This window comes from Hyperolius riggenbachi, chromosome 2 (genome assembly GCF_040937935.1).
Source record: "Hyperolius riggenbachi isolate aHypRig1 chromosome 2, aHypRig1.pri, whole genome shotgun sequence".
Classification (NCBI taxonomy): domain Eukaryota; kingdom Metazoa; phylum Chordata; class Amphibia; order Anura; family Hyperoliidae; genus Hyperolius; species Hyperolius riggenbachi.
In genome coordinates, this window is record NC_090647.1 from 372,236,479 (window position 1) to 372,260,348 (window position 23,870).

A 23,870-nucleotide genomic window follows, 5' to 3' on the forward strand; every position below is an offset into this window, starting at 1 on the left:
GTGCCGCCGGAAGTACTTTTTTATAGCTACGTACTTCCCCACCAGAATCCACAGCGTCTTCCATATATGGCTCTGGGACTTCTGTGTGGTTCCGCCTCCTGCGCTTACATATGACGTCACTACGCGCCCGCGTGCCCGTTCACACCGCTCCGGCCTTACTGATGTCCGGCTGTACACTGCCTTCGTTAGCCTCAGACCTCCCAGCACCGGATCAAGCTGTTTTGCCAAGCGGAAACAAGCGCCGTGCTGCATAGCAAATGTGAGTGTCTCTCCATAATGCACACACAGCTCTCCAGAAAATTCAGAGATAGCTTACTAACACAGGCCAGGAATCCCCTCCCAACGCCTGATCACAGGCCAGGAAAGGAGAGTAGTCCATTAAACCAAACCTGTCTAGCCCGCTATCCTGCTTTACTGGCTTGCCTGCTAACTGTGTCCCAGACTGGCCGGAAACACAAGAATACTGAAGCTCAGAGGGAGGGGTGGGGGCTTTTAATCTTCTTGCTAATTGGGTTTCCCCAGGAGGAGGAGCCTGGAGTCTCTCCTTTCAAGCCATACACTTGAATGGTTAGGGAAAATATCATTAAATTACACTTATGGTAGTATGAACGTTTTCCTTTTCATTATTCCGCTGAGTAGATAATCCTGAACATGAAGCATTCTCTTTTCTGACACAGATCGCTTTTCCTGCATGGAGAACTCCAGCATAGGATAGCCTGCAGGAGCCAGCCTGCCACTTGCTGGTCTACAATGTAATTTGTGTAGCGCAGGGCACCAGGCTTGCACTCTACAGGAAATACACTTTTTTTCTGCTCGATAGGCCTGGAACCCACTAGGAGCGCATTTCAGAGCGCTTTGTGATTTGATAAACTCTTACTAATGTAATGCTATGGGTGTGATCCCAGTGGAGCAATGTGATTTTATAAAAATCCCCCATAGCATTGCATTATCTTTTTCAAATCACCAGCGCTTAGAAAAGGCTGCTAGTGGGTTTGAGCCTGTATTCATATGGCACATCCCCCATGCTTACCCCACCCTATGACAATTTTATCTTTGCATGCTGAGTTAGGTCTATGTAAAAATGTTCGTTTTTAATTTCTTTTCGTTTCAATTCTGTAATCTGAAATATAATTAACCAGAACAATGTGGAGATATATTTAAGAAGAAATAATATGAAAAAAGCCATGCTACTTTGGTGCAAATCTTTATTAAGGATTTATACAATTGGTACTCCAATGTCCATATAACTGTGGTACAAACTTGACGTGCCACAAATCCATTAAAGCGCTATGAGATGGAGACATTTGCATCTTTTGCTTACTTCCTAAACCTTATTTCCAATAACCGCATGTCACACTCTGAAGTGTATAAAAAAAATACCTGTTTCAACACAATGCAGATGTCCATCACAAGAAAAAATAAAAGGCAGAGAAAATACTATATTTAAAATAAGAAACAGGATTCAAGTTTTGCAATAGTTGACAAAATAAGATTTAACGGTGTAGGAGATTTAACTGAGTTGAATACTGGTATATTACAACTTGTGCCAAACAATCTATGGAAATGAAACCACCAATCAAGGATCAGCCAGAGGTGTATAGATAAACTGCATTCACCTCCACTGCTTGAAGGTCTGGTACATGGCACTTCTAGGACTAACCGACTTCTGCTATTGACTGCCAAAAACTTTTTAAAAGGTTTCTAGGGGCTCAAAAGGTGAAAAATGGAAGCACAGAAAAAGTATTTTTATTGGACAGGAAACCCCAAGCAAAAGACTAGAATAATGGGTGTGAAGTAAGACAACTTCCTGTTTCAATGACATCTGTTGATCTTCAGCTTGTGGAAGTGGGTGAAAATAGCTGGTGTGACAGAAAATGGCTAATACATGCTTTATATTTACTAGAGTTGGGTCTAAATGTAAAAATAATAACAGCAAGACTAAAAGACAGGTACTCTCCAACTACTAATAAATGTAAAAATGTAATGTCATATCCAATTTACAATGCTCGGTTTTGTCACTGGACCTCAGGATCTTTTAATTGTGCATTTCTGTGGTACATTGGTTGAATCACAAATATCTCAAAGAGATTAAGAAAACGGTTTGATTATGAAATGGAAATCCATGGTTAACCAGGCATAAAGGTAATTCCATTCCATATTTAAAACACTGAGTACTACAGCTCTTCACAACGCACAGTGGAGCAAATGTATATTATATTTATATATATCTCTGAGTTTATCGGATGCTGCGTACATAATGCAACAAGCTGTAATGCACAATGCAGTTAACTAGTAAGAACACATTTGGGTATTTAGGGCTGTGTGTAACAGGTTGAAATGACCACACAGTACTTCATGAGGCTGATGAAATAATGTCACAAGTGCCATTGAAAGAGAGGAAAACATTCTTTATATGTCTCTAGTTCCAGATCCGATGCTGAAAAGGGCATCCAAAGCTGGTACGTTTTCTAAACGTCAAGAAGACACATCCCTCAGTCAGATTTAAACAGAACCAACACATACAGTGGTCACATTTACAGGTTCCAGGGGAGAATATAAAACAAAATTGATTGTTCTGCAGCGCTTCTAGGTTAGAAATATGATAACTTTGTAGGCCCTAGCAAAATATCACATTATATAAACCCCTATTTTCAGTTCTTTTCAACCCCAATGATGCCGGAGAAAGACAACAATGCAATATGTTGATGGCTGCTCTGGCACGTAAGGGGTTACACAGCATTTGTAAGAGCAGACACTTCTGACTTAGCTTTGCACACTAGACATAGCAATAGCTCTTATGGATCAAGCATTCTGCATTTCCTTCCCAATCTTGTAACTGAGAATTTTGTTCCAGTCGATCTTGGTACGGGTTACTGGCAGCTGCCGGCGTAAGGCTTTGAAGGTGGTGTCTGACATAGTCTGGTAGTTTTCGCTTATGGCAGTCTGCAAAGAGAACAAGGATGAACTTGTTAGCTTGGTTTAAAGGATACCCGAGTGACATGATGAGATAGACATTGGTATATACAGTGCCTAGCACACAAATAACTATGCGGCGTTCCTTTTTTTCTTTCTCTGCCTCGATGAGTTAAATATCAGGTATGTAAGTGGCTAACAACTCAATTGTTGCCTCTTTGGTAGGATATAAAACATAACTTTTAATAAATAAAGATATAAAATACACCCAGAGTTGGCTGTCTTAATAACAAACTCATAACTTATGAACTAGGGGTCTATAATAAGCAACACTGGAAAGATTACTTCCCCCCCCCCCCCCCTTACAGTTCATATCGTCAATAATAAATTACACAAAACCCCCACCAAAATAACCCAACATGTTTCACTTCCTGGCGGAAGCTTTTTCAAGGGAACAGAGTGAAGTGCAAAAGTGCATTGGTGCTAAGGTGCAATATTATTAAAACAAAGAAAATAACATGAGTCAAACAGCGTGTCCGCTCATGACAGCAGCCTTCTGTCATGAGTGGACACGCTGTTTGACTCATGTTATTTTCTTTGTTTTAATAATATTGCACCTTAGCACCAATGCACTTTTGCACTTCACTTTGTTCCCTTGAAAAAGCTTCCGCCAGGAAGTGAAACATGTTGGGTTATTTTGGTGGGGGTTTTGTGTAATTTATTATTGACGATATGAACTGTAAGGGGGGGGGGGGGGGGGAAGTAATCTTTCCAGTGTTGCTTATTATAGACCCCTAGTTCATAAGTTATGAGTTTGTTATTAAGACAGCCAGCTCTGGGTGTATTTTATATCTTTATTTATTAAAAGTTACGTTTTATATCCTACCAAAGAGGCAACAATTGTGTTGTTAGTTTAAGTAATCAGGTGTTTGTGAATAATGTAAGTGGCTAACTCAGTCCTAACTCAGAAAGGAAGTGACTACAGTGGGACCCTCACTGATAAGAAATTCTAACTATAGAACCCTTTCTTAGCAGAAAATGGCTTCTGAGAGCAGGAAGGAGATAAAAAGGGTCAATAGTTCATAGATTTTAGCTCTGGCATACTGCAATGAATGCGTCATTGAGCAAAAACAATACAACAGTTAAAAAAAAAAAAAGTTAAAAAGTAGATTTAAACATAAAATAAAACTGTGGAATATCTTAAAAAGTCATTTTTAACAGAAGGAAGATAGATACAATTGTTTATTTCATTAGTTTATTTTCGCCTCGGGTGTCCTTTAACCTCCCTGGCGGTACGCAGTTTCAGAGGCTGCGTCCGCGGGAGGTTTTTTTTTTTTTTTATAAAATGTGTTTTTTTTATGTTTTAGCTAGCAGTTCGCTAGCTAACTATGTCCCCAAAGCCCGGCCGCACCTAACTAAACCCCCCGATCGCCCCCGGCAATATTTACCCCTCAATGATCCCACGAGAGCCGCAGCTTCACTCGTCGCTATGGCGACGATCAGACAGGTCATCATCGACGTCATGCACAGTCCCGGTCCTCCCCCTAGCGAAGCCTGGAGCTGATTGGTAGGCTGCGCCATTGCGGGATCCATGGGGGGTACATATTACGGCGGCGATCAGGGGGGGAACGGCAAAACTTGGGGGACATAGTTAGCTAGTCAAGTGCTAGCTTAAGCATTTACAGTTAATTTTATTTTAAAAAATCCTCCCGGGGCCATGTGATCCTCTGCGGCAGCTAGCCCGAGCATAGCTTACCACCAGGGAGGTTAAGTCAGTGTTAAGGTGCGTACACACGTCAGACCCTCCCGCGGCGTTCTGCCGACAGTAGTACGCCCGGCGGATCAGTCAAAAAAGTCTCATCAATCTGCTGACAGCCTGTACTCACATACTACTGTCAGCAGAACAACCGCGCTGCGCGGGGGGGGGGTCGGATGGACCAGTCTTTATTACAATAGCGCGTGTGTATGCACCTTTAAACAGAGCATCAATCATTAATATTTTGTAGATATCTTTGTATGTAGCTAAAGAATTCTAATAAAACAATAGTTCTCTCTGTGGCTATGTGGGAGGTCTTAAAGATGGTCAACGAGAGGCAATCAATTGTGGCTTGCATGCAGATTTAGTAAAGTAAACTTGAAAGTTTTGAAGAAGAAAAAAAAATAGATACTTCAGGAGGGGAGAGTCTCTAGATCCTAATGAGGCTTCCAGTCTCCTTCCGCCAGCCCGATCCAGCGCTGGCAGCCCCAAACACACAGCCACAAGGTGATAAACACTGGCCTGCCTGCCAAGGTGCACTAGTGGCTTTCTGCTCAGGATCCGGCAGAAATAGAGCCCAATCAGGTACTGTCTACCGTGCAGGTGGCTTGCGCCTGCACGATATAGAGCAGATCCGAACAGGCTCAGCCATTTCCGCTGGAGTCTGAGTGGAAAGCCACTAGTGTGCCTGCATGGGGCTCCTGACAAGCCCAACAAGGGAATTTTCAGGGGAGCCAGCACTAGAACCCTTCTGCTGTGAAAGACAGGGGAAGCCTCTAAGATCCATATGCTTCCCCATCCTGAGGTATGTACCCACTAGGGGCACTTCCACCCCCCCCCCCTCTTCGAGTACACTTTAATGCAAACTGTATCCATCATAGTATTAGGATAATTACTACAAGTGATGCAAATTCTGGAGCATGCTTATATCCTGACTGAGGGACATGCCAAGGTTAGGAACCAGGATATACTGCAGTGACACTGGTGAGGTCTACATTGACTAGATGCAACCCACTAAATGTTATTACAATGCATGCACTTCCTAATTCAGTTCAATGGGCTCAATCAAGCTGCTCAGAAGCCGCTACACAGACTACTGCTAACCACTTCCCTACCCTAGGTTATTTCCCCTAAAAAACTAGAGCCATTTTCTACATTTCTCCCTTCTACAATTCATTTGCCAATAACTTGGCGAATGAATTGACTTTGACTTTGTTTTTTCCACCAATAAGACTTTCTTTGGGTGGTACTTTATGCTAAGAATTATTTTATTTTGTATACATTGTAAAGTAGTGGTCCTCAAACTAAGGCCTGTGGGCCGACTGTGGCCCCCTCAGGCTTTTTTACCGGCCCCCCCTCACACAAAATGTATTATAGATGCTGTCAGCTACAGTTTTAAATATTGGTGGTCTGCATACAGAATGAAGCCAGAAAACAGTAATTCGCTGATTTTCAATCAAATTCCACATCAGGTGACACTATTGTCCAATTACACAGTTATTTGGGTAGAAATTGGACTGCAGCTTGTCACCTGGGTATACTTCACTGTCTGGTGCACAAAGACTTCTACATTATTTTATGTATACTCCAGCCCCCCAGCAGTCTGAAGTAGGTTGACCCAGCCCTCGACCCAAATTGTTAGGGGACCCCTGTTGTAAAGGGAATATAGAGGGGAAAAAAATGAAAAGAAGTCAAAAAAGTTTAAAAAGTGTTACTGTAGATTAAAACCCACACATTTGTCCAGGTCTCCTGGTTATTACTACATTTAAATTATGTTCTTAGTATAATGTATGGCTACAATATATTTGGAAACAAAGGTCAATTTTTTTTTTGGAGGGGGGGGGGGGGGGGGGGGGGGAGGGGTGTTGCATTGCATTGTATCAGTAATTACAAGCCCATATTTGCAAAACAGTAAAATACGCTTTTGGCATACTATACATATGTGCCCCTTTATCAGCCCCCACCCCCCCACCCCCACATAGATAGCTGGATGTGACCCTTTAATAGTCTCACCCTCAGTATAGCCAGATGTGCCTCTTTATCTCCCCCCTCCCCAGTATAAATAGCCAGTTGCCTCTATAAGTACCCCCCCCCCCCCCCAGTCAGATGTGCCCTTTTAGTAGCCCCGCCCCATTAGCTAGATGTGCCCCTTTGCCTCCCCCCCCCAATAGGTAGGCAGATGTGCCCTTCACCCTCCATAGATAGCCAGAAGTGCCACTTTATTAGCCCCTTCCCCCCAGTTAGCTAAATGTACCCCTTTACACCACCCATAAATAGGCAGATGTAATCCTTCATCCCCCCCCCCCCTCCATAGATAGCTAAGCATTCCCCGTCACCCCCCCATATAGCAAGATGTGTCCTTGTTGGCCCCCTCTCCCATGCTGTGATCAGGCAGCATGGAGAATTACCAAGTGTGATGATATGGTGTGAGGATATGGATGGTATATGTGGTGATGACGATATGTACAGTAATATGCAGGACATGGCGACTATTTATGATATGGTCATGATATTAGAGGTAACTGCCATCTGGTTTGTCTGCTATATCTCACATGTGTATTCTGCTTTGAAGCGATTGTCATCTGGCTGTACTACATTTGCATCTAAAGCGGACTTCAGTGAATAGAGCTGGGGTTAATAAGACAATGGCAGAAGTGAAGGGTTTTGTTCCACCTTATCTGGAGCTGAAGCTTTGAAGTCATTGACAATTGAAACATTTACACTTCTGTTGATGAAGGCTGTTAAAGCACTGTGAAGAACTCTAGACTAGTCAGGAAGAGTCTCCTCACCAAACGTTTGACATGTGTGTTAAACACTATTTCATTGTGAGGAAATTGAATTATTGGTGGAGGTGCAAACTATATCCTGTAAATTACATCTATTGGGAGATGGGAATCTCTGCAGACTTTAAAAAACGGAGACAGGAAAGCTTTGATGCTAGGAAATAAATGTTGAGGAAGCCTTTTGATGTCAGTTAGGATACAATCTTACCTGTTGAATTCTGCAACCTTCAAAAAGCTAAAACAGGAACCCTTTAAAGTTCGCATATCACAGGAAGACTAGGACAAGCGTTCGGTGATGTCACAAACGGGGAAATTGCATTAGTTCCTGGGGGCTGGACATTAAATGCCCCAGGGGACACTTTGGACTATTCAAGTTGGTCCAGGGCAGTCACAGGTACCTTCTCCTGGAGATAGCGCATAGCTAGGGATGATCTAGACTCCTGGTCGAAAGAACGGCGTGCTCCCACCGACAACGTTTAGACCTTCAAGTTGGTAACGTTTTAATCCCCATTTTTATTTTTACGCAAATATCCTTGTGTGTATTTTTGTAACTTTTATCTTGTAACTTTTACTTTGTACTTTTTTTTACTTTGTTTTTGTACATCTTTTGTATATATTAAGTTCTGCATTGTTCCATGTTTTTTCTGGAATATTAAATTGTTATTTAAATAAGTTTGACTTCTGCTGTGCTAAACTAACACTCATAGCCTAGAAGAGACTGAAGTGCAACTGTGTATAAATCCATGCCTAATTGTTCGTTTGAGCAACCCTACTGTATGAGATTGTAATTGCATTGTGTGGGGGCGTTTGTCATACGTTGGCCGAAAGTGCGCAGCTGACCCAACGTACGAAAACCCCAGTGCGAGTAGCTCGACAGCAGAGTGGCTAACAGTATCGTTCGGAATGACTGTTAGTGGTTTTGCTTCACTACAGTGTAAGATTGCAACTTTGCGTGTGTAAGCGTGGCGTTCCCGTATTCGGCCTAAAGCGCAAAGCTGAACCGAATACGAAAACGCGGATTGCGTGCTGTGCGCTCGACAGCCGAGTGGACGTTTTATAGACCATAAGAAAAGCATCCATCTAGGCTACTATAATGCATCACTAGCAGACCACCAAAAATTTGAATAGTCAAAAAGTTTATTAGGGACTTGTCCCTGCAACCAGTAAAAACATTTAAAACCATACAGCGCACAGATTAGCCAGCAGGCACCACTTAATTATAACATGTAATATTGCAATAAATATATTAGCTACAGCACTGTATATTGCATGTTATAATTAATTAGCCTGCTGGCTAATCTGTGCGCTGTATGGTTTTAAATGTTTTTACTGGTTGCAGGGACAAGTCCCTAATAAACTTTTTGACTATTCAAATTTTTGGTGGTCTGCTAGTGATGCATTATAGTAGCCTAGATGGATGCTTTTCTTATGGTCTAAAGAGTGTTTACAGGTCCATGGCTTTACTCCTGATTGGAGGTTTTGTACTCTCTTTTGTGTAATAGCCGAGTGGACGTGTCTAGCAAACCGCTAGTGGTGGCAGTAAGGAGCTTTTGAGGGGTCACAGCCTTGTTTGTAGCTCGAATAAGGCTGCTCCCCGCTTGATCTGGTCAAACCCGCAGTCGGGAACCGTATACGCAGGCGTGGCGTGGGCCGGTTCCTGACACCAAGTATCTCTCACTTGACCTGGTTCCAGCGGTGGTTAATATCCTCCATGCAGTACTGCAGTCAGCTAATGAACCGGGTCTCAGCTTGATAATGTCATCAAGACGGAACCCGATCCATTTGGCATAGTGAGGCTGACAGCTGTACTGTACAGAGGAGAGCCCTCTGTTTTAAATCCGCTATATTGAAGGATTTCTGAACATGAAACGCTTTTAAAAGGGAAGGTTCAGGGACCGTTGAAAAAAAATAAAAATCCGCATCCACTTACCTGGGGCTTCCTCCAGCCCGTGGCAGGCAGGAGGTGCCCTCGGCGCCACTACTGAGCCTGCGCAGTACAGCCCGGAGGACGTCCGATGACGTCAGCGCGCCGCCGTGAGGCGCATTTTGGAACGCAGAAGAAGCCCGACCTGGCCGCCGGCCTGGCCAGGTCGGGTCGGCCACCGGGAGCCTGCGGAGCGGCGCCGAGGGCACCTCCTGCCTGCCACGGCCTGGAGGAAGCCCCAGGTAAGTGGATGCGGATTTTTATTTTTTTTCAACGGTCCCTGAACCTTCCCTTTAAGGTCATGCCACAGCAGCTCAATTGGATTCAAGTCTGGACACTCTAAACCTTCATTTTGTTTTATTTAAAAGTGAACCCGAGGTCAGAGATCTATGGAGGCTTCCATATTGATTTCCTTTTAACGTCCCTGGTGGTAAGCCCGAGCTCAGCTCGGGCTATGCCGCACAGGAGGATTTCTCAGGCCCTGCTGGGCCGATTCGCATCATTTTTTTTTAAAACACGTAGCTAGCACTTTGCTAGCTGCGTGTTCTATACGATCGCCGCCGCTCACCGCTAACCCCCCCCCCCGACCCCTTGCGCAGCCTGGCCAATCAGTGCCAGGCAGCGCTAAGGGGTGGATCATGACCCCGTCTGACGTCACAACGTCATCTCGATCGCCGCCATGGCGAAGGTGGAAGCCTACACAGGAAATCCCGTTCAGAACGGGATTTCCTGTTGGGATTATGCGCCGGAGGGGCTGGGCGGACGCTGCAGGGAGGGGGTAAGCATGTAGCTAGCGCTAGGCTAGCTACATGCTAAGGCAAAAAAAAACCCTCCGCGGCCATGCGCCACATGAAATCATACCGGCAGGGAGGTTAAGCAATACCAGTTGCCTGGAAGTTCTGTTGATATTCTGGCGTAAGTGATGTTTTAGTCAAATCCCTGGAACATGCATTTGGCTAATCCAGTAAAACAAGAGTCAGCTGAGTCAAGGTACCTGATCTGCATGCTTGGTTAGGGTCTATGGCTACAAGTATTAGAGACACATGATTAGGACGACAGACAGGCAACTGGTATGGTTTAAAAATAAATAAATAAATATGGCAGCCTCCATATCACCCTCACACCTTGTTCCCTTTAAGTATAATAATTTTAGTGCATTTTTTTTTAAAAGACAATAAGCAATTTTTTTCATGACTATTTTCACTCCAGTTTCTCTTTAAAGCGGAAGTGAAGAAGAAAAAAAAAAAAAAAAAAAAAAAAAAAAAAGTGTTTCACTGAGGCCTCCTTTCCACGAACTGTTGAGCTGTGTGCTCAGCAAGCAGTTACCAGGCAGAAGTAAGCAGTTATCATGCAGCAACAAGCAGTTACTAGGCAGCAGTGAGCAGTTGAGAGGCATTTCACTGCCTATCAGCAGTCCGTGGAAAGGCGGCCTTACCTGGGACTTCTGCAAGCCCCTTACAGCCTTCTTGTTCCATGCAGGTCCTCCACGATTCTCCGTTCTCCCGCCATCAGCTAGTTTCGTTACAGTCAACGCAGCAACTGCGCCTGCGCGCCCTGAGCCACACGTATCTTACTTTGCGTTCCAGCCCGCAATAGCGTCCTGCGCTAACAGCGCAGAACGCTATAGAGGGTGGGAGCGCAAATTAAAATACGTGTGGCTCAGGGCGCGCAGGCGCAGTTGCAGTCGACTTACAAGTCGACAGTAACAAAACTAGCTGGTGGAGGTAGAACGAAGGATCGTGGAGGACCGGCGCGAAACAGGACGGCTACAAGGGACTGGCAGAAGCACCAGGTAAGTGAAACACTGTTTTTTTTTTTTTTTTAGTTCTTCACTTGTTTTAAGCCATTCAGAGATAAACTTGGGGGTGTAAAACTAGAAATATAATAATGACACGTTACTCTACATTAACCATTTCTGAGTTCAGAAGTAAAGTACAACATTACTGATGCGTAGTTGTATTCTTATTTTATTGTGACAACACTTGTGGGAAAAAAAAAAAAAAAAAACATAGGCATACCTGGTATTCATTTTCTGCTTGTTCTATTATTTTTATAAACTCCTTGGCAGTCTGGGCTTCTCCCTATAAAGAGAAATATCGAGACTTTTACGTTTACTATGTACGAGTATTTAACATAATTGCATTTCAGTAATTACTCTGGACTAAAATCAGCATTATTGTTGCCTAGCAGCTAAATTCCATATTTATTTTCTACCCTCTTCAGAAGATGAGTGTGATATTGTCTCAGCTCAATAAGAGCTGTACTAATAAAATGTCACAGACAGCACCACTGCTCAGAAACTGTTAATATAGCCAGTGATTAGCCACTGTTTTTAATCCATCCTATATAATACATTTCAAGTGTCTCTGCATTCCCTGGCCCTGTGTCTGTGCGTTTGCGCTGCTGCGAATGTGTAGCAGTTGGGACATGAGGAGGACGGGGCCAGGGGGCGGTCTGGCACGAGTGGGCATGCGCACTGACATGCGGCAGTTGTCACAGGGGCAGGAGAAGGGTTGTGAGACAGACCTAGAGCCTGTTATATTAAAGGGCTTAGATCTACTAGTATTACAATAAATATAATGATTAGTCATTTTATGACAGACAAAAGACCAACATTACAGATCAATCGTAGCCCTTAATATCGAAAGATAATGTTTAAATCCATTTTCTTTATGATCAACCAGATGTTTTGTCTGATAAGAGGTCTAATTAGGCAAAAAAACGAAATAAAAAGACAATGCATTGTGTATATCCTTTGGAAAACCGATGTAAACAGACTATATACGGTAAAACCCAGATTAAAGAGGAACTTCAGCCTAAACAAACATTCTGTCATTAAAGAGACTCTGAAGCGAGAATAAATCTCGCTTCAGAGCTCATAAATAGCAGGGGCACGTGTGCCCCTGCTAAACCGCCGCTATAGCGCGGTTTAAACGGGGTCCCTTCACCCCCAAAGCGACCACTGCGACACTTGGTCGCAGATTTGGTCGTGATTTATTGTCTTCCTGGAGGCAGGGCTAACGGCTGCAGCCCTGCCTCCAGGCGCGTCTGTCAGCGGCGCATCGCCGCCTCTCCCCCGCCCCTCAGTGAAGGAAGACTGAGAGGGGCGGGGGAGAGGCGGAGATACGCGCTGACAGACGCGCGTGGGGCAGGGCTGCGGCGGTTAGCCCTGCCCCAACCAGGAAGCTCTCCCCGTGTGTATCGAGGGGGATTTGGGGGTGAAGGGACCCCCGTTAAGCCGCGCTATAGCGGCATTTTAGCAGGGGCACACGTGCCCCTGCTATTTATGAGGTCTGAAGCGAGATTTATTCTCGCTTCAGACTCTCTTTAAGTTAAATTAAAATAGATAGGTAATATAATCTCTTACCCACCGTGTTTTAAAAGAACAGGCAAACGTTTGTGATTTCATGGGGGCAGCCATCTTTTTGGTTTAAAGGTGACAGGGAGCATGAGACACAGTTCCAACTGTCCTGTGTCCTGATCACCCCTCCCAGCTGCGCACACTGGGCAACGAGAACAACATCATCAGAAATCCTATCATGCATTGCACAGCATCAGGGGAAAAATGCCAGGGCAGATTTCTTTGATGGGTGGAGCTTAGCTTCTGTGCTAAAAATGAGGCTTGGGTAAGAAAAAAAAGTTGTAATGCTGTGAAACTGTTAAAGAAACACCAAGTGTTTTCAATGCTGCCGAGTAGATTTTTAGTCTGGAGGTTCACTCTAAGAAACTGAGGAATTGTTGCATGGTTTCCCAAGTGCAATAACAGTTTGTATTTTGTGATTTTGCCATATTAACCACTTGAGGACCACAGTGGTAAACCCCCCTAAAGACCAGGCTGTTTTTGTCATAATTGGCCACTGCAGCTTTAAAGAAAACCTGAACTGAAAATTAAAAGTCAAAATAAACATACACAAGTCATACTTACCTTCTGCGTAGTCTACTCCTCAATCTCTTTCTCCTCTCCTGCGTCCTGTGTGTCCACTGATCAATGGGATTCTCTGTCCTCCATTTTGAAAATGGCTAGTACTCCATAACCGCTTCCTGGTCAGCACACTCTTAAACTGTAACATCGGCCACTTGAGCCATAGGGAAACGTGGACACATCAGTTCTCCTCTCAGCTGTAACTGACAGCAACTGATATATAACTGACAGCAACTGATAGATTTCAGTTCTGACAAAATGTTGTCAGAACTGGAAGGGATCATTGTCAGAAAAAAAATGGTGAGCTTCTGAGGGGAACTGATGGCAAGGTAACTATGTAATGTTCATTTGAAGTTACCTCATGTGTTTATTTTAAATACCGTATATTCCGTTGTATAAGACGACTGGGCGTATAAGTTGACCCCCCAACTTTTCCAGTTAAAATATAGTTTGGGATATACTCGCCGTATAAGACTATCCCTCTTCCAACGCAAACCAAATGAAAAGAAAAAGAAAAAAAATCATGTACTGGTGCTGTGTTTGAACAGATACTGATGCTGTACTTTATGTGTTACCCGGTATATAACAGTATATAGTCAATTGACCTGTTGCATTGGTCAACTCTCCTTAAGTAGACTGGTCAGCTCTCCTTGTCTACCTGTGTATCAGAGCGGTATGGAAGAATAGATTGCGCTCCCTCAGCAGGGAGATCTGAGAGACGGTAACAGGATAGGGCGTATCACCCGGCATCAATGACACCCGGCGTATAAGACGACCTCCAACTTTTCAGAAGATTTTCAAGGGTTAAAAAGTAGTCTTATACGCAGGAATATACAGCAATTTTACTCAGTACAGGTTCTCTTTAATGCCAAGCTGCAGGGCCGCACAACACAGCACACGAGTGATTTCTCCCCCTTTTCGCCCCACTAACAGAGCTCTCTGTTGGTGGGGGTCTGATCGCCCCCCCCCCCCCCCCTTGTGTTTCTTTTTTTAAAAAATAATTATGTTTTGTTATTTTTTTTTTTTACTATTTCTGGTTTTGTTTTCTTTTTTTTTTTCAGAAATCCCGTCCCACCCCCCAGCCGTCCAATCACGCGATCGGCTGTTATAGGCTTCTGCCTATGAGAGCCAATCGCTCCCGTCCCACAGGGGGACAGCCGTGTCACACGGCTGTCCCCAGTATAGCGCTGCTGCTGATCGCAGCGCTGTACTATGTAATTAGACGGCGATCACGGCATCTAACAGTCAACCGAGCGCCAATAGCCGCTCGGAGACTGAAGAGGGGGCGGAGCTCCGCCCCCCGAGAAGGAGATGCGAGCGCACCCTGCGCGCGATCACCTTCAGTAGCCGGCTCCAGGACCTGACGCCAATTGGCGTTAGGCGGTCCTGGGGCTGCCGCTGCGATCACGCCCATTGGCGTGGAGCGGTCGTAGAGTAGTTAAAAAAAAAAAAGGTAAATTTTAACAAACCAAATCCATTACTGATCGTTTTAGATGATTACAGCCAAGCACATGTAAGATCCCCAGGCGAACACTATTGATCAACTGCTCTATTTGGATACCTTTTGTTAGTCCTTCCCTATGCCTTTCTGTAAGGCAGAATGGGGTGATCAGCAGAAGTCTAAGCAGCATGTCAGTACATATATTGCCAGAAAACTGGCTCCTGAAGTGATCACAAAAGACAGTTTTGGGTGACATTTATTCCAAGCTTGTATGTAGCTTAAAAAGGCACCATAGTGACACATACAGTAGTAGTAATTATTCAGGATCAGTGGCGTTCCTACCATAGAGCGCAGGGGGCGTGGTGCACCGGGTGACTGACAGCTGGTGGGGGGGGGTCACCACGACCACCCACAGCAGCAGAGCAGGAGGGGGAAGCAGTGCTATAAGGAGGGGCAGTGGCGGGGAGGAGGGCCAGAACCCCCCCTCCCTCACCTGGGACCCCTCCTTCTGCCTCGCTCCCCCTCCATAGATTACCGGCAAGTGCAGGTTCAGCGGGAGGCGTGCAGAGAATTGCCTCACTTCCGCGTTCCAAGCGCTGGAGCGCAGCGTCATGTCGTCACAGGTCTCAGTCTTCAATGCCACCCACTGTGCTTCCTGATTAGCGGAAGCACAGTGGGCGGCATTGAAGGCAGAGATCTGTGACGACATGACGCTGCCAGCGCTTGGAACGTGGAAGTGAGGTGAGTAATTCTCCAAACGCCTCCCGCTGAACCTGCACTTGCCGGTAATCTATGGAAGGGGAGAGAGGCAGAAGGAGGAGTCCCAGGTGAGGGAGGGGGGTTTTGGCCCCCCTCCCCGCCGCTGCCCTCAATGCCCCTCCTAGTGCTGCTTCCCCCTCCTGGAGCATCTATACTGGGTATAACTGTACTAGCTATACTGGGGGCATTTAAACTAAGTTTACTGGGGGCAACTAGCTTCACTGGGGGCAACTGTACTAGCTATACTGGGGGCAACTGTACTAGCTATACTGGGGGCAACTGTACTAGCTATACTAGGGGGCAACTAAACTACATACACTGGGGGCAACTATACTAGCTTCACTGAGGGCAACTATACTAGCTATACTACTGGGGCAACTATGCTACCTTTACTGGGGCAACTATATTACCTGTACTAGTGGATCCTATATCTGACGTGGCGTGCTTAGTATGCCATGCTTTTTTTTGGGGGGGGGGGGGGGGGGGGGTGTCTTATAATACCCAGCACCGGGTGTCAAATCTGTACGCCACTGTTCAGGATGCCCACTTTTGGTTTCGGTATTACAAACACACACACGTGTGCGTGTGTGTGTGCGCGTGTGGGTGCGTGCGTGCGTGTAGATTATACATGATTCCAAACATTTTTTACAAATAACTGCAAAGTGGGGTGTGCGTAATTATTCAGCCCCCTGAGTCAATACTTTGTAGAAGCACCTTTTGCTGCAATTACAGCTGCCAGTCTTTTAAGGTATGTCTCTACCAGCTTTGCACATCTAGAGACTACAATCCTTGCCCATTCTTCATTGCAAAACAGCTTCAGCTCAGTCAGATTAGATGGACAGCGTTTGTGAACAGCAGTTTTCAGATCTTGCCACAGATTCTCGATTGGATTTAGATCTGGACTTTGACTGGGCCATTCTAACACATGGATAGGTTTTGTTTTAAACCATTCAATTGTTGCCCTGGCTTTAGGTTTAGGCTCATTGTCCTGTTGAGGTGAACCTCCGCCCCAGTCTCAAGTCTTTTGCAGACTCCAAGAGGTTTTCTTCCAAGATTGCCCTGTATTTGGCTCCATCCATCTTCCCATCAACTCTGACCAGCTTCCCTGTACCTGCTGAAGAGAAGCACCCCCAGGACATGATGCCACCATCATATTTCACAGTGGGGATGGTGTGTTTAGAGTGATGTGCAGTGTTAGTTTTTGGCCAAAAAGTTCCATTTTGTTCTCATCTGACCAGAGCACCTTCTTCCACATGTTTGCTGTGCCCCCCACATGGCTTGTGGCAAACTGCAAACGGGACTTCTTATGCTTTTCTGTTAACAATGCCTTTCTTCTTGCCATTCTTCCACAAAGGCCAACTTTGTACAGTGCATGACTAATAGTTGTCCTATAAACAGATTCACCCATCTGAGCTGTAGATCTCTGCAGCTCGTCCAGAGTCACCATGGGCCTCTTGACTGCATTTCTGATCAGCGCTCTCTTTGTTCGGCCTGTGAGTTTAGGTGGACGGCCTTGTCTTGGTAGGTTCATAGTTGTGCCATACTCCTTCCATTTCTGAATGATCGCTTGAACAGTGCTCCGTGGGATGTTCAAGGCTTTGGAAATCTTTTTGTAGCCTAAGCCTGCTTTAAATTTCTCAACTTTATCCCTGACCTGTCTGGTGTGTTCTTTGGACTTCATGGTGTTGTTGCTCCCAATATTCTCTTAGACAACCCTTGAGGCTGTAACAGAGCAGCTGTATTTGTACTGACATTAGATTACACACAGGTGCACTCTTTAGTCATTAGCACTCATCAGGCAATGTCTATGGGCAACTGAATGCACTCAGACCAAAGGGGGCTGAATAATTACGCACACGCCACTTTGCAGTTATTCATTTGTAAAAAATGTTTGGAATCATGTATGATTTTCGTTCCACTTCTCACGTGTACCCCACTTTGTATTGGTCTTTCACATGGAATTCCAATAAAATAGATTCAGGTTTGTGGCAGTAATGTGACAAAATGTGGAAAACTTCAAGGGGGCCGAATACTTTTGCAAGCCACTGTAGCTGTGCTTCCACCTGTCCGCTCACCTCTCACCCTAGTGTCCAGCATCTCCTACCGCATGTAGCGTGATTACATGCTACATGAGGAGAATGAGGTGCCAGCACTAGAAGGAGCAGGACACAGACAGGATGGTCGCACAGGCTCAGCACTGGACTTCAGAGGGCAGGTTAGAGCACAGCTTCTGCTGCTCTATAATCTGCCTTTACACACTGGACTGGGAGAGCGCAGGAGGGGGATAGGAACAGATAGTGGGACAAGGGGACAGAGGGACGCACACAGAGCCGAATCATCCACAAGGCAACTTAGGCAGGTGCCGAGGGCCTGGAGATAGTCTAGGGGCCACTTTATGCTAGCCCCCAACAAATCTTGCCAAAAATGCTAGGTGGGAATCAAAGGTGGGCCCAAAGTCGTTGTTTGCCTAGGTAACCATTTCATCTTAATCTCTGGAAGCACAGGGGGGCAGAGGTGGCACAAGGAGACAGAAGGAGGCACAAAAGGTCCCACCAGAGGTGTGGCTTCATTTGGAGCGGGGCTTATTTTGTGGGCAGGGCTTAAGGGGCATAGTGCCATCCCCAGGACCAATAGCACTCCATGCAGTGGCCTGGAATGCCATTGCCTAAAAACGCCCCTGCTTCGGAAGCACACAGAAACCAAACATTATGCAGTGGTGCCCCTACCAATTGTGAAGAGGTCACCCCAGGGATAAGTGAGAACACTAACAAAAAGCGAGAGCATCTTAAACGAGTACAGCAGGATATAGTGGAAAATGTAGGGTTAACTCATCTGACTACCTCCTGCATTCTGGTGTGTTCCATCTGTGCACACGTTCACATTCAGAGCTGGAACTTCTGGCTCTGTGTGCGGAAGTGTATGCCAATGGTGAGGTGGAAAAAAGAAAAATCTGAACCATCATGTGGTTAAAGTATCTATTTCTTATCTGGCTCATATCAGAACACAGTGAAATTGCTGAACGGCAACTGCAGTTACAGACATATTCGTGTAACCATAGTTTTGTTTCTTTTTTAATTTAGGCTGTAAAGTGTACCAGAGGATAAATTAAACATTTTTTTTTAACATACCTGGGGCTTACTCCAGCCCCATCCGCTTTGATCGCTCCCCCGCCGCTGTCCTTAGCCTTCTCCAGCTCCAGTCCCGCAACTTTAGCCAGTCGCGGCTAGTCTGAGCCAAGTGAAGTGCGCTCTCTACGCATCTCTCCAGCGATCCGTGGGAGAGATCTATGCGGATGGGGCTGAAGGAAGCCCAAAGTATGTATAAAAGGTTTATTTTATCATCTCTGGTTTCATTTAAAAAAAGAAGTGCATGTGACATCAGTACATATGCTCATACACTGGTGAAACTCTAAAAATTTGAATATTGTGCAAAAGTCCATTTATTTCAGTAATTCAACTCAAAAAGGTGAAACATATGAAATAGACTCCACGTGCAAAGCAAGATGTTTCAAGCCTTTGTTATAATTTTGATGATTGTTTCTTACAGCTTATGAAAACCCAAAATGAAAATCTTAGACCATTAGAATATTGTGAAAATGTTCAATATTCTAGGCTCAGTGTCAGAATCCAATCAGCTAATTAAATCTTAAACACCTAAAAAGGGATCCTATTTCACATACAGTGTTTTTTTGGCATATAAGACGCACCTAGATTTAGGGGGCAAAAATCAGGCAAAAGAATATATCTATATCTACAGTGCTGCCCATACTTATTCATACCCCTGGCAAATTTTGACTAAGTTACTTTTATCCAACCAGCAAGTAATTTTTTGACGGGAAATGACATAGGTATCTCTCAAAAGATAATAAGATGATGTACAAGAGGCATTATTGTGGAAAAAAAAAACATTTCTCAGCTTTTATTTATATTTGAGTAAAAATACCTGTGGAGACCTGCAAAAAGCTGGTCTGCAATTATAGGAAGCGTTTGATTGCTGTAATAGCCAATAAAGTCTTTTCTATTGATGATTGAGAAGGGTATGAATAATTTTGGACTGGGCACTTTTTGCTCATTCATCTTTAGCAATGAGCTCCAAATCTTTCAGGTTAGAGGGTCTTCTTGCCATCACCCTGATCTTTAGCTCCTTCCACAGATTTCAAGTCAGGACTCTGGCTAGGCCACTACAAAACATTGATGTTGTCTGCTCAGGGCCGGTGCTACCATAGAGGCAAAGAGGGCAATTGCCTTAGGGCCCCAGAGCCTGTAGGGCCCCCCCAAGGTGTCTCCCCCAACTTAATTGTTGTTCCCCGGTGCCCTTGCAGAGTCTTCAGCTGAGCCAGGTGGTGTCAGCCCCTGCCTCAGGGGCCTTTGGAGGAAATTTGGCTGCAACAAAGTGTCCCTACTGCTGATGTTTGATTGGGGGGGTCTATTGAGGGGCCCCTGGGTCAATTTTGCCAAGGGGCACCATTGTTACTAGAACCGGCCCAGTGTCTAACCATTTCTTCACCATTTTTGCTGTGTGTTTTGGGTCACTGACATGTTGAAATGTCCACTGATGCCCAAGGCCAAGTTTGCTGATGTCATTGAGAATCCTCATGTATTTCTCTTGTTTTATGGTGCAGTTTTCTGTGATCCGGTTCCCTGGCCAATTGGCTGAAAAACACCCCCAAAGCATTAGGTTTCCACCACCATGTTTGACAGTGGGGATGGTGTTCTTTGGGTTGAAGGTTTCTCCTTTTTTACGCCAAATGAAGGAAACATCATTGCGACCAAACAATTTAATTTTTGTTTCATGTGACCATAACACAGAAGACCAGAAGTCTTCTTCTTTGTCCAGATGAGCATTTCCAAAGGACAAGTGAGCTTTTGTGTGCTTTATCTGGAGAAGTGGCGTCCTTCTTGGTCTGCATACGTGGAACCCAGCAGTGTGCAGTGTCCGTTGGATTGTCTGCCTTTAGACACTGCCACCAGCAGAGCCCAAATTCATCAGGATGGCCTTGGTGGTGATCCTTGGATTCTTTTTCACCTCTCACATTATCCTCTTGACCAGCACAGGTGTCACTTTAGGCTTCCGACCACGCCCTCTGAGATTTCCCACAGTACGGAATATCTTGTATTTTTTAATAATACATTGCACTGTAGCCACTGGAACCTGAAAACATTTAGAAATGGCCTTGTAGTCCTTTCGTGATTTCTGAGCAGCCACAATGCGCAGCCACAGGTCCTCACTGAGCTCCTTTAGCTTAGCCATGACTGTCCACAAATCAACTGCAAAGAGCTGTTGAGTTGATTAAAAACAGCTGTTCCTAATTAATCAGGGTAATTAGGATGCTTTAGAACAGCTTGGACTATTTGGAATGGTATAGAACTGTGGATTTTCCCAAAGACTGACAATTTGCGAAGGGTATGAATAATTTTGGACTGAACAATTTTTGCTCAAATGTAAATAAAAGGAGAATTTTTCAATGCCTCTTGTACATAGTCTTTTCTTTTGGGAGACACCTATGTAATTTCCCGTCAAAAAATTACTTGCTGGTTGAATAAAAGTAACAGTCAAAATTTGCCAGGGGTATGATAATTATGGGCAGCACGCATGCACACACACCTATCTATCTATCTATCTCCATCCATCCATCTAGAGCATCGTATAGATGTTCTCCCCCAGTCACTGTCCTCCCGTGTCACCTTCTGTCCCGATGTACTCCTGTGCTCCACTTGTGTGTCCCCTTCTGTCCCAGTGTCCTCCCTTTGCCCATGTGTCCTGTTCCCATGTCGTCCTCTCCTCCCCCCCTCCCTCCCATGTGTAAAAACAATTAGTGGCAGCGTATCCCACGGCGAGCACAGTCAAAGAAACTATATGTTTCTTGCTATTGGCAACAACACTACGCCTTTTGCTCCGGCACCAGCAACTCAGAGCTGCAACTCACAGGAAGTGAAATAACTTGACTCTCATCACAGCAACAGCAAAGGAGATGAGACTTCTTAGGCGTCCTCAAAGTTAGGGAGTTTATTCAGCCTAACAGATATACAGATGCTTATATCTACAGGTGGTTACATCTTAGCGAAGCAATTGTTTTGTAGTAAGTGTTCTTTGCATTACAGCTCTTGGTTCCATTTGTATGGCAACCAGATTTTCTTTTATGTTCTATATATACTACGTTACATCCAGACTACGTGGCCCGTAGGCCTATATACAGCATGCAGTTAGATAAAATGACAAGACAGATTATAAATACTAGTAAAGGGTGGAAGTCATCAGCCAGCAGTCAGAAGAAGCAGAAGCCTCTCTCTACAGCCAGTCGGCTACTTTAATACAGACCAGAAAAGAGATAAATGTGACATCATCTGAGCAGGGGTGGGTCAATACCTCATCACCTGCTTTTGGTTTAGACCCAGTGAGATACCTCGTGGTATCATGACACGCACAGTCGTTACTGCGCATGGCCTGGAAAGTCCCATGTTCCAGGCACCGGTCATCTTGTTCTGAAGAATAACTGTTTACTGTACTAGGCCTGATGTTTACAGAACAAGACTGCCTATCTGTCTGTACATCGGGTAGCCTTGTACAGTCCGAACTACACGGTTCTTCAGTGCTTCTAGAAATCCTCTTTAAAGGTATACTCTGCAAATCAAGTCTTTTACCTCACCTCAGTTCAAGTAACTGAGGCCTACGACCTCAATCATATAATACTAACATTCTAACACACAGACCTCATCTCCAGCACTGCTCCTCTAGTGCTGGCTTCTGCATTAGCAGAAGCCGACACTAGAGGAGCCATGCAGCAGAGAAAAGGTCTGCGGTCGCCGCTGGAATCGTTGGATGAGGTGAGACACAATGTTGCTAATTTGTTTTACTGGACGATGACACAGGGTAGAGAGAGGCAGGCGATCGTATGTCGGGGACTCCCTGTATTCGGCATATAAGACACGGGGACTTTTTCTCCCCATTTTTGGGAAGAAAAAGTGCGTCTTATATGCCAAAAAATACGGTATTAGTTTCAACTTTGAAGTTGAATTACTGAAATAAATGGAGTTTCGAATCGATATTCTAATTTTGAGTTTCACATGTACAAACCTTCCAGCAGCCTTCACTTAAGTTCAATTTGATCTAGGTAAGTGATGCAAAATATTGCTAAAGAGATCATTTTTAACAACTGGGCCAAATTTGAAGAATCTTGTTTGTTTTTCAGATTGGGAGAAATTTTTGTAAAATGGGTCCATAGTCTCCAGCTATGACCAGCCCAGACAATACTACTTTCAATGGATAAAAAGGTGGAGCTGGCACTACATTGTGTATTGTGACAGATTGCAAAAAAAAAACTGCGGTATACTGTAGCGTTCAATAGATCTAGGTTCAATAGATAAGCAGGTAGCAAACAGGTCATAGACAAGATGAAAGATACCTGCCAGTGCTGCAGTAGAAAATGTATTTTATTCATCCATATACAGTATCACATGGCGCATAACAGATTGCAAGATGGTGGTAATGAGCATATCGTGGACAGGGACAGTCAACTGTGGGTGCAGGCTCAGAGGATTCCAACGACTGTTTTGCTGCTTCGGAGGCTGTGTTGGCATCCACCTACCTACACTGGATATTTAAAATCTATGCAGCATATCCTGACTGGACGTAAAGGCAGATGACACCATGAATTCCACCTCTTACTTAAAGGTAACCTAAACTGAGAAGGATATGTATTTTTCCTTTTAAAATAATATCCGTTGCCCGACTCTCCTGCTTATCCTGTGTCTCTAATACTTTTAGCCACAGCCCCTGAATGAGCATGCAGATCAGATCCTCTGACTGGATTAGCTGCATGCTTGCTTCAGGTGTGTGATTCAGCCACTACTGGAGCCAAAGAGATCAGCAGGGCTACCAGGCAACTGGTTTAAAACGAAACATCCATACCCCTTCTCAGTTCAGGTTCCCTTTAATCTGGGATCCACGGCTTGCAGGAAGCAGCCAGGACACAGAGAACCATGTTACAGGTCATATCCCTCGCCAGGGAGACAGGCCGTGCAGATCAACAACACGTGGCTATAAGCCGGATTTAAACTCCGTCCATGTAATCACAAAGAGATGGGGGGGGGCGGCTAAATGCAGCACTGTCAGCAGCCGTGGGACAATTATAGTCTTATTAGACAATCAAATAAACAATATTAGGTGCCGCCCAGCAGTAATCACCGTCCCCAATTGTCTCATGAAAGCAGTTTAAAGAATAAGCGACACCCATGCTAACCTAGTAATAAAAAACACATATATAAGTAGATAAATACTACTTTTACTTACATAACAGATGTATTTTGCTATCCACGTAATTATTCCTGTGAATTTTATAAAGGAAATGCAGAAAATCCTATTGCAGGCAGTGG

General features: G+C 44.7%; 1 protein-coding gene across 1 annotated transcript in view; it reads right to left on the minus strand.

Moving 5' to 3' along the window:
• Positions 1 to 1,188: 1,188 nt before the first annotated feature.
• The window catches only part of CAPZA1 (capping actin protein of muscle Z-line subunit alpha 1), a 120,553-nt gene continuing 97,871 nt past the window's right edge, over positions 1,189 to 23,870 (minus strand). Inside the window, exons 9-10 of the mRNA XM_068269734.1 lie at positions 11,395 to 11,457; positions 1,189 to 2,943 (exon numbers count right to left, since the gene is read on the minus strand). Of these exons, the coding sequence (XP_068125835.1) occupies positions 2,803 to 2,943; positions 11,395 to 11,457 (204 nt within the window). The 3' untranslated portion in view covers positions 1,189 to 2,802. The remainder of the gene's footprint in view (positions 2,944 to 11,394; positions 11,458 to 23,870) is intronic.